This window comes from Gossypium arboreum, chromosome 7 (genome assembly GCF_025698485.1).
Source record: "Gossypium arboreum isolate Shixiya-1 chromosome 7, ASM2569848v2, whole genome shotgun sequence".
Lineage (NCBI taxonomy): Eukaryota > Viridiplantae > Streptophyta > Magnoliopsida > Malvales > Malvaceae > Gossypium > Gossypium arboreum.
This window is the reverse complement of record NC_069076.1, coordinates 96,955,718-96,967,966: the sequence shown is the minus strand read 5'-3', so window position 1 is coordinate 96,967,966 and position 12,249 is coordinate 96,955,718. Positions and strand designations below refer to the sequence as shown.

General features: G+C 31.9%; 1 protein-coding gene across 1 annotated transcript; it reads right to left on the bottom strand.

Annotated features, from left to right (window-relative positions):
• Nucleotides 1-2,997, bottom strand: LOC108484738 (uncharacterized). The gene is made up of 5 exons (XM_017788640.2): nt 2,532-2,997; nt 2,316-2,449; nt 1,133-1,280; nt 955-1,061; nt 1-287 (listed from the first exon to the last, which is right to left on the bottom strand). The coding sequence occupies exons 1-5, from the start codon at nt 2,827-2,829 to the stop codon at nt 246-248; spliced, it is 729 nt and encodes a 242-aa protein (XP_017644129.1). The 5' UTR covers nt 2,830-2,997; the 3' UTR covers nt 1-245.
• Nucleotides 2,998-12,249: the final 9,252 nt, after the last annotated feature.

Here is a 12,249-nt window from a genome sequence, read left to right as displayed (position 1 = left end):
TTGTTATCACATCAATCATGAATATGCCTTTTTATTCTATTTTATAATTATTTTTACATCAAATACATTACTAGACATTTTAAATTTGTCAACAATGCATGTAAACAGGATACAAAATATAGAAGTTAAACTAAATAAATATAAATTATAAAAAATATGGAAATGTATATTATATATGACAGTAGGTTCCAATGGCAGCGCAAAGGTCCTTTATGTAACGAAGGGTTTTATGTGCAATTAGCTCATCAAAATTTGAAATTGTTCTTCAAGAAACAAACCACTTCTTGCTGCAACAGGTCAAACAAACACAACATCACTATAGGCTCTCTCAACACATAGGATTCTTACATTTCTATGTTATTTCAACTTTTAATTTTTTAAAATATTTGTGCTCACTAAATATTTATATGCGAGTATAGGGTATGAATCATCCATATGAAAAAACAGAAATTAAATACATCTATAATAACACTCTTGTTTTTATCTGACACTCATATGGAATATGGGGTAGTTTAGAAGTTTTTATAAGATGCTATCACCTTTGCTACTAAATAACAAATTTGCGCTTGTTACGGGTCATATTAGATATTTGAATAGAGGTTAATTTATTAAAAGTCAGATTGCATTTTGCTCTTAGTTCTTACATGTTAGATAAAAAAGTAAACTGGTCCGTTTTATTAAAATTTTTTATCTCTTTCTACTATTAAAATTGATAGATGACATATAGAGACCAGTTAAAAATGAAATGTTTAACAGAATAACCAATTTGTTTTTTTTTTATTTAACGTATAAAGATTAATCTACTAATTTTTTAACTAAAGGGGCAAACGTAATCTAATTCTTAGTACAATAGCCTTTATGATACTTTTACTATGTTTGAAAAAAAAAAAAAAATTCAAGAGCTTGTATTATGATGTAATGGAGTCCAAGGTAGCGAAAGGAAGAGGAACTTACCATCAAACAGAGGATGATACATGCAGCAGCGCCAGGAAATAAAGCAAACCAAAAATTTAAGTGGTGTAACTTAACTCCATCAATGAATAGAATTGGCAAACTGGCAGCTGTTCTCAAAATTAGACCATCAGATGTGGGAATGGATATATATATAAAGCAACGGGTAGAAGAAGTATACCTGGTGGATGATTGGAACGTGTAAGGATCATGAAAGCTATGGAAGCGGCAAGGGCGGCGCTTCTAGCAAGCCAGCCAGGCCCAAATACTGAGAATGCCGCAACACCGATTGCTGCACAACCAATCTGAGCCATGAACATATTGTACTTCTGCAACATCATTCAGCTTTTCATCACTTGCCTATACTTTTCATCTCTATATATACAACTTATAGTTGACAGGCCAACATATATAGAAAATATGCATATGCTCTGTCTCTGTGAAAGTTAACCTAAGAAAGATCCTTAATTCCTCAAGTAATCTATGCTATCCGAATTTGGGATCAGCATGGATATTTTAAGAAGAATAAAGAGTTGAAGCAACATAACTACCAAGTAGTTGTCCTACAGGGTACCTCCATAGATACCTTTATCGACACAGTACTCTCAACGGCCGACTACTTCCATTGGTCATGATCAAACTCGCCAACATATCTCTATCATCAGTACTGTTCGCTCTGAACTTGGGGAACATCCAAGCTGCCACTATTAGAACGACTATCATATTGGCATGACAACAATCATTCATTTTCTGTAAACCCTATAACTTCACATCATCACCTGACAATATAACATAACCACCCTTAGGAGCGGCCTTGACTGCCCCTAAAAAAAATTAGAAAATTGCTTTTTTTACCCTTTAAAATGTATAAATTTATAAATTTATACTTTAATTCCTCAAAAATAATTAATTTTAGTTTAATCCTTTAAAAATTATAAAAATATTAAATATTACAATTGTAAAATTATATTATTACTCTTATAAAATTTATAACTTATTTCCAACCCTTCCAAATTTTTCTAGCCTACTACCCTCATTGCAGTACAATAAGGAGACCTGTCCACCTATGGAAGTCCATCACGTGACCTCTTAAACTCTCTGTATAAAAACCCTAAATTCCTCTTCTCTTCCTCTCGACGACTCACAGCCCTTATTGGATGAATTGACCTCCTACCTCCACCGTTTCTTCCTCTTTTATTTGGTATCAACAATAACCATTGAAACTTATAGAACTATAAATGAGAAATTTCTTTAGAAATCCCAACTCAGTCTAACAGCCAATTGAACCCAATTGTAGGTACAATAATTAGTCATGAACTCTGGTGCTAAGAAAAGGTCTAAAATGGGGAGCACAAGTGAAATACCCGAGCAGCAGGAGAGGATGGAGTTGCAAACAGGACCGCACAAACAGCTCCTAAAGGTGCAATTGTCATTGAAACCCCTTTTGGTGCTAATATTTGATCCATCTTTCCCAATATCGCCATTGCAGCAAATGCTCCTGCTCAAAACTTCAAAATTAAGAAGCTGGAAATTAAATGTACTTAAAAAACATCTGCACATTTTTGTATAATATTACTAACCTGCAGAAGGCCAAATGATGTCACTGAGAGAAGGAGAAGCAGCAGAGCTTTTCTCTGGTTTCCAAGAATCCCAAAGAGGTGCCGCCGCATTGCTACTGCTTGATGCAACCACAACACCATATCCCCTTCTTTTCTCTTGTCTTGTCCTTTGAAAAACACCAAATCTCTGCAAAGACAACAGTGAATTCAAACATGTCGAGGAAGGTGATGGTTTGAACGTTCTTGCTGCAGCTATGATGGGATTGGTTTGATGATGATAATAGTAACTAAAACTTGTGCTCATGAGTTGGGCAGCCATTATTATTCCTTAATGTCTTAAAACCCACCACTACCGTCTCCTGAATGAGACAGCAACAGCAATTGGATATATCATATCATATATATGTTATGTGGTTGATTTTAAAAAGGGAAAAATAAAAGAATATATGTGATGTCTTATAATGTAAGGGAGAGATATAAAAGACAGCTGACCATTGAGAAAGGGCGGTCAGACATGGACTTTTAGAGGGTTCCAAAGGTCATTACTTCGAAAAGGCAATCCATGGCTTAAAAAGAGGAAACCTTCGGTTGCCTTCTTTTCCAGCCAATAAAAGGGACCATAACAATTTTGATATTTTAAATTATTTTTGTTTTTTATATTTATTTTGTCTTTTTAGTGAGAGTGTTGACAATGTTAATTTAATACTGAACTTAACTACTATAATTTGCCCTGCCCGAAATTTATTACAAAATTTATTTTTTACTTCTATAAATGATAATAATTTCAAAATTATACAAAAATAGAAATATTGAGTTTCCTTAAAAATATTTAAAAATATTTTCAAGTTATTATAATATAATTTTAAATTATTTTTCAATTATTATCATTATAAATAAGGGTTAATATTTGGTATATTAATAGTGTGTTCTTTTATTTCACAAATGGCTTTAAAAATTGTCATGTATCTCTTTTTCTTGTAAAGTCTAAAATTCTACACCAAATATAATTCTTATAAATAATTAATAATTTTATTCAGACATAATCTTTTATTATTCTGAGCAAATATAACTTATTTTGGTCTAAGTTTAGTAACAAAATAAATTAATTAATTAAAGGGATGGGCTTAATTGAACATTCTAATGCTTCAAATAGTGACCTAATTGCATAAGCAACAAAATATGAGGGACCGAATCTGAAATTAACCCATTATCCATTTCCCCAAATCCCCCACCATTTTCCCCTTGTGCAGGTGTCATTATGCCGCCACCCGTGGACACTCTTTTATATGGTTACAAGTATGAATTCTATTAAGCTTCGTGCTGAATCAATTAATTTTTAGATTATTATAAAGTAAAATTTTGAAAATTAAAATATGTTTTTTTATGCTGTTTATAATTTTTAAATTTAAATTTAAATTTAAATTTATTTTAAAAAATTTATTTAAAAATTTAAGTCTATTGTTAATATTATTAAAATTATTTTATTATTTTATTTTTTATTTTTTGTAAAAAAAACACAAAAGGAATTTTTACATCCAAATCATTCTGGCCTAGTCAAACCCTCTAAATCATCATGAATAAGATTTAAAATATAATCAAGGGGTTACAAGAAACTGTAGAATCCTATCTCACTACCTAGGGCATGTCTAGCTAATGCATCTGCTGCTTTATTTCCTTCCACGTAGGCATGCTGTATTTTTACTTCCCATTGATTTTGAATCAAACACTTACCATCCCGAGCCATTGCAAAACGAAGAATCTCTGACATAGGACTCAGTTGTTGGATCTGGTGCCTTAAGTGTAATATTTTAGTCAATATACACTGGTAATTTTTTTAACAAATTGGTTAATAAAACAAATTCATTGATTACGATTAATATACTTCGTATTATTGTCCTTAAATGGTTTTTGCACGTAAAGTAAAATGGAAGCAAATGTTGTTCATTGGTTGTCTAATGTTTAACTAACACTAAATGGTATTACGTGGTCAGATTGTAATACGAAAAGACAATTTGTATTAGTAGACAAACCTAAACATGTCCTTAGTTTAATAAGAAATGAGCAAACCGATTGAAAGACTAATATGCCGTCTATCAAGTGCAATTGGGGAGATGTCTTGTCTTGGGTGTAACAGCCCGTTTTCAGTGAAATCGGAATAATGGTTTCGAGACCACAAATACAAAGTTAAAAAATTTATTTTATTATTATTTTATGGTCTACAGTATGATTGAAATACCACATAAAAATTTAGATAAGAAATTTTATTGTTTACATGCTTAATTTGATAAAAATGATTAAATTGCTTAAAATACAAAAGTTGTGTTTTAATAGGTAAAGATATTAAATAGCTACAGAATTTTAAAGTGGAGGTCCTTATATAGTAATTAGCCATTAAGGTTGTTAATGGATAGACCTGATCATAGGTTGGGCCACCTGGCCCGGCCCGAAGGCTCGCCCGAAATGTGGGAGGGTTTGGGCAAAAATATAGGCCCAAAAAATGGGCTTGGACAAAAAAATAAGGCCCATTTAAAAAACGGGTTCGGCCTGGGGTAAGGCATTTTTGGCCCTGGTCTGGCCCGCCCCAAATTCACTAAAGGACAAAAAAATCTGCTCTTTTTTTTTTGTGTTTGAATGTTATTTTCTTGTTTTCTCCCTATTTTGTTATCATTTTACTATTATGTTGCTATTATTTTATTGTTATTGTTTGGATATTGTATAAAACTTATTTTATTGGTAATTTTGTTATTATTTTAAAGGCATTTGTTAATTTTTGTTATTATTTTAGAGGCATTTGCTTGTTAAGTTGCATTTATCTTATTGTTATTTAAGTTTACATATTTTTAAAATTTACTTTCAATTTGTTGGGAAATATTTATTTTGATGTTTTTAGTATTTTTGATGTATTATATATATTTAAAATTATATAAAAAATTAATCTTGGGGTGGGTCGGGCTCGTGTTTTAGCATTTTTATCCGGTCGGGCTTGGGCAAAATTTTAGATCCATTTTTAGGCCGAGACGGGCCCGAACTTAGTAAATGGGCCTAAATTTTTAGTTGAGCCCAGCATGATCCCATCCCGGCTCGGCTAGGCCCATGAGCACCTCTATTAATGGATAAGTATGGCTTGTTATTATAGAAATTTTGATTAAATTTTTAAGGTTAAATTAGTAAATAGGTAATAAATGATAAATTAAATAAAACAAACTATTATCATCTTCCACCAAAAATTTAAAAGAAAACCTAGCCATGGAAGGTTCAAATTTCAGCAAGCTTATTTTGCTCAATTAGGTATGAATTTTTGTCCCCTTTTTTATGATTTCTATATTTTCAGGATCGTTGTAGCTTAATCTAGCTAGCCCGGGGATTAATTTGCAAAACTGTTAAAGTATTATGGTTTTTCCATTGATGAACATGCTTGAATTTTGAAGTTTGATGATAGAAAATGAATTGTTGTTGTTAGATAAATAATTTTTGTAAAGAGATTTTTGGTAAAATTATCAATTAGAGGCTAAATTGAAAAAGGTGATAAATTTATGATAAAATTTGTGAATTTTGTGAAATATATGGGTTGCTAATAATATGTATAAAAATCGACTAGGCTTGGGTAAGGATTAAATTGCATAAATTTTATTTTTCGAGCCTAGGGACTAAATTACAAAGGAATTACAGGTATAGGGCAAAATGATAATTTTGCCAAAATTCCATGTTGGATTAAATTGAATAAGAATTATATTGAAATGAGTTAAATTCATTCATATTAAATTCATTCATATAGATCCTATCATACCTCGTATAGAGTTAGATCTAGATAAAGAGAAAATATCGGATTAGTCGCCTCCGTATCTACGTACACTCGTCGAAGTAAGTTCATGTAATTAAATTGTATATTTATATGGTTTAAATTGAATTAATTTTTTTTGTGAATTGTATAATTGTCATGAATGAATACTGACTGTATATTTGAAAATTATCGAGCCCAGTTTGAACCTTAGGAATTCGTAGGATATAAATGACATGTCATTAGGGTTACTGATTTCAGCTCTTATGAGCTTACCGATACTCAGCTCGTATGAGCTTACCATTATTCAGCTCAGAGGAGTTTACCGTTTACCGCTCGTATGAGCATACATGTACATGAAATTGACGAATTACAGTTCAGTACACCTCATGTGTACTACCCGAGTATCCAACGATATTCTAAATGGTTCAACAGACACAGGTCTGTTACGAGTTAATATGAGTTCAATATGAACTAGTACAGGTATTTACATGAATTACATGGAAATGATTTATATATGATATATGGATACATGATATAGATGTTACATGTATATGGAATTTGAATAGTGGTTGAATTGATACATGTTGCTTGATATTATATGAATTACATGACTAACATGGTTGTTGAGGATAAGTGTTTAGGTTTTTAGCCAAATTGAGTTGGATATGTTTTGTATGCTTACCTTAAATGTGATTAAATGGTAAGTTAATTTCTTTGTTATACGAACTTACTAAGTTTAAATGCTTACTATGTCTTATTTTTCGTGTTTTATAGTGATTCAAAAGCTCGTTTAGGTTGGAAGCTTGTCGGAGCCATATCACACTATTCATTGGCTCTTTTGGTACTTTCGGTTAATTAATTCCGATTATAATGGCATGTATGGGTTAATTTGGCCAATGTTGGCATATAAGTGTTTTGTTGAGATTAGTCACTTATTTGGCTTATGTTTGGTATATTTTGATGTATATATATGTGGTCTTATCATATTTAATGTGTGTTTGATATGGTTGAATGATGGAAATTAAAATGTGGTTTGAATATGCATATAAGATATTTTATATACCTTGCTTTAGAATCGTATATTTGGTACCAAATAGGTGAGCTTGACAAATGACCTACATGATAGGTTTTGGTACAATTATGCATATATGTATTTGGTCACTTAGGTAAATTTGGATACATAGTTGACATATTTGCATATTGTCATTTAAAGTTCCTTAAGGCATATTGGTTGTATATGATGATTTTACATGTTTAAGGCTTAATTTTGGCTTGTTTTGGATGCCTAAGTATGATTTGTATATATGCAAAATGTTGAATATAAGTGGATGCCAAATTGGGTGAGAAATGTGGCTTGTAAAATGGCCTATTTTTGTTCACACGGGCAGAGACATGAGCGTGTGTCTTAGCCATGTGTGACACACGGCCAAGTGACAAGGCCGTGTGTCCCCAATATCTTTATAAGAGCGCAAGTCAGTATGCTTACACGGCTTAGCACATGGGCGTGTGGCATGGCCGTGTAACCCAAGTCAGTGAGTTACAGGGGCACGGATATAGGCTGGGACACGGCCGTGTGTTCTTATTTCAAATGTCTACACAGCCTAAGATACTAGTGTGCCTCTTGGCCATGTGAGTCACACGGCCGTGTGACCCCTGTAGCTTTGAAAATTTTCAATATTTTTCAAAAAATTCTTTGAGTATCCGATTTAATCTCGACTTGTTTCTAACACGTATTTTGGGCTTCGAGGGCTCGTATAAGGGACAATATGTTTGATTTCGATTGGTTTCTGACATGAATATTATATTATATTATATAAAATATTTGAAATGTCTGTTTATTTGATCTGTAAACTCTGGTAATGCTCTGTAACCCTATTCTGACGATAGATATAGGTTAGGGGTGTTACATTGGACATTAGATATAAGCACTAGAAGATATAGACATAGATGTGATTGACTGGACTAATAGTATATCGGAAAAGACCTAAGTAGAATAGATCCTGGATGTGTTTATGGGTTTATTCACTTGTGACGTTTGTGGTGTGACATACCTAAATTCTGAGTGGATGACGGATTATGTATGCATAACTTGTACACTTTAATGTAAGTAAAAGTTTGAGTTCAAATAGATAAGGAACCGAAAGCTGAAGCATTGGGTATGTAACTTCTGTAGTATATAATGCCATTCACAACAATGGAATTCATAGCCCAAAGCATGGGTAAATGATATCCTCTCATTGGCATTACATAGTTGATGAAAAGTAAATGTAACCATGAGTTGTGTAACACCCCTATCCCGTAACCGTCGCTAGAATAGGACGAGACGTTACCAGAAATTAGGAATCGGATCAGAACAGTAAAATTTTGAACCCTTTCTTAAATAAAAGATCATTTATTTATATAACTAATAGACACAAACAAAGATCGAATTTAAAACTTATAAAAGTAAACTTCCATAAGATGCCATATTCGCATGGCTTATATACAATAGTCAAAATATCATTCTACTTATAGTCTATCCTATACATGCCATAAGCTAAGTCCAAATCACATGATTACTACAATAGTAGATAATGTGACGAAGTGCTGACGATCCCTGAGCTAATAGTAAGAGTCAACGATATACAAAAATAAACAGAGAAACATAACATTCAAAGTAAGCTTTCATAAGCTTAGTAAGTCTTAAGCAATTTAAACAGTTGAACTTAAAAACAAACCAAATGTTCGAAATCACATAACACTTTCTAAGTACAATACTATTTGGCCGATTATGCACAAACACATATCATTTTACTCCATTTATACTCAAACTCATATAAACATAGTATTTACAAGCTTCCGGATTAACTTTAATTCTTTCAAATTTCACTAGTGTATCATTTCTTACCCACACTTACTTTCAACATTCATAGTTAAATGGCATATCGAAAACTATCTTGTAACTTTGCATAATAACTGAATGCACACATATACAAATATACATATGAATTTACAACATCTTTTCATATGCTTCTCATTACACATTCTTAATTCCCGTCGATCAATCTCACATATAATATATATATATATATCACATACCGTAATCACTTAATGTGTAATACGAGTTCAATTTATCATCTTAGCATAGGATCTCGTAGTCATATAATTTATCAAATTCACTAACACTTGGCTGCGAGGTATAAACCCGAACATAACACCAAAGACGAAGCTTACGGGACTTTAAACTCAGATATAATATCTAAGCACTAGGCTCGGGATTTAACCCGGATATAATACCAGTATGAAGCCTACGGGATTTAACCCGGATATAATTCCAGCATATAGCCTGCGGGTCTTTAAGCGTAGATACACATCAAATATCATGCATATTTAATCATATATTAACACATCTCATTCAACATATCATATTAGTAGTCATTTGCTACATTCGGATATAAGCTTCATATGAACACTATCATTTACATTTCGATTCACACCAATCATCAAATTCATTTAATTCACATGTACTTAATTAGGTTGTTCGTACCTGAATAATTTACTTTACGGAACGAATCCACATATCGTATTAGCCCATAGTCTTATAGCACCACACTCTTAACAGTTTACCTCATCGAAGTTCACATTTAATCACTTTAGTGCCAAGCCATATTCGGCTACCACAAAGGACTAATAATAATAATTTTATACACATCATGGTTTCCTTTAGATATTTAATAATCACAAATCATGATATCTCTACTAGCACATATACGGCATAGTTTATTCATTGTAACACTCATTTAGTGCATCAAATTTCCAAATCCAATTCAACTTAAGCATAATAGTCATAATCAGCTTATAACCTTAAATCATTACATATTCAGCACATTAACCAAATAAAATTTACATTCTCCTTGCCATATTAATTTTAACTCTTAAGCATATAAAAGGGAATCAAGCTTAAACACTTAAGAACTTACCTTGAAGGTTTCCGAACGATTACAACGGCTATTCGATTACTTTCTCTTTTCCCTTATCCGTATTTGCCCCTCTATGCTCTTGAGCTTCAATTTTCCTCCTCCTAGTAACCGAATATTCAAGGGTTTCCTCCCCTATTTGCTCTCTCAATTTTCGGCTATGAAGAACAAAGAATGAACAAAAACCTTCATTTACTTCCCTTTTGTTATTCTTATTATTCTTTATTCCTAAACATTTTATGACACAAAATGGCATATATTAATTGGTGCCATACTTATGCCATAACTTCAATAAAAAATTTGCACATGTTGTTTATCATGACCATCATCCATTATAACTATTATAATGCTAAAATACATATATTATCTAATACCCATCACCTTGGCCGGCCACTACACATAAAATGGGAGGTTTGACATGCAAATCCTCCTATTTTGCACTACTATTTATTTGGCCACTACAAATTAGCCTATAGCATTTTCAGAAATTTTCACATAAGTCCTATTTCATAATTTCACTCACAAATGACAAAATCAAAGCATGAAATTTTCACACATGCACTTTCACATGTAATAATCACAGAATATAACATTTAATTATTTTTGTGACTCAATTTTGTGGTCCCGAAACCACTTCCCGACTAGGGTCAAATTAGGGCTGTCACAAGTTGTCCATCTTTGTGATAGATGACTTTATCACTATTTGATAGTGATTGACTTTTCACGAAGGAAGATGTAATGGTTGTTATGAGACAAAATAGGATCATATTGGGAGAACGAATATTACACCAAAGAGATCAATGATATCTTATGAGGGTAACACACTTATAATAAGGTCATTGGACGAGCATTGAGTAGTTGCTTTTGTAATGGTATGTCGTTAAGGAGAGCTCAGTCACGATACTATAGTGGAATGACTTCGTGACTAAATGAGTTTATAATTAATAGGGGAAAGTCTAGAACTTAATTATATCTAGAAGTTAATTATAAATCATTTGAGCCTCAACTACATATGTCCAATTGGTCCGTCCGCTAGCTCATTGAAGCCATAAATGAATTGTGTGTTTAATTAAAAATGAACGGAATAAATAGAAAAAGAGAAATGGGAAACATTCAGGAATGATTATGGTTTTCTCTGAAATGGAGAAATGGAATAATTTGAAAATGAATGTAGGTTTCAAAAAATGGAAATTTACAATACTATATAGGATTACTTGAAAAATGATGGAAGAATGAGTTTATGTTTTTGGATTGTTTTGAAGCCCAAAAATGAAAATAAATCATTTGATCATAATGAACATGTTGAGTTCTGACTTCTTGAACGAAATTTCTTGAAACTTTATTGGGGGTAAAATCTTCAAAATTTTACTGGAGTAAAATTGGGATGAGAATATTATTTAACATGTAAATATTAAAATTTATTTTGTGAAATAGAAAAACTGAATCGGGTTGGATCACATTACAGAGTACTGGGTCAAAAAGGTCTAGGAAATACTCGTAATTGGACCCGATATGAGAGAAGCCCTAAACCTCTTATATAACATGAAGGGGGCAACAACTCTAGTAGAAATACAAGGGTGAACTGTTCACTCCTCTCCTACTCTAAGTAGGATGTTGCTTTTCTATTTAAAATAAACCTCTACAATTCTACAAAGGTTCTACTTCTCTTCTTATAAATAGATAGCATCAATGGAGCTGTTAAAAATAACTTTTAAAATATTTTTATTCTGTCAAAAAATAGAGAGAATCTAATCTCAACTTATAAACATATTTTTTAGAATAATAATTTAAGCATATTATAGGGACCAAAATTAAAATTGGACCATTCATTTAAAATCTAAAAAGAAAGCTTTGTAATTTGGATAGGTGTAAATAGGAGGAAGAAAAAAATAAAGTATAAAAATTAAATTTAAAATTTGAGCATGATCAAAACTGAAATTAAGCCATTCATCTAAAATCTTTAAAAAAAAAAAAACCTTTGTTTGTAATTTGGATGGGTGTT

Excerpts from the sequence above, each read along its gene's own strand:
- LOC108484738 (XM_017788640.2), bottom strand. The coding sequence starts at position 2,829 with ATGGCTGCCCAACTCATGAGCACAAGTTTTAGTTACTATTATCATCAT. Across the intron at positions 2,450-2,531 it reads CATCATTTGGCCTTCTGCAG|GAGCATTTGCTGCAATGGCG; the intron begins GTTAGTAATATT and ends AGTTTTGAGCAG. Across the intron at positions 1,062-1,132 it reads ACGTTCCAATCATCCACCAG|CTGCCAGTTTGCCAATTCTA; the intron begins GTATACTTCTTC and ends TTTTGAGAACAG.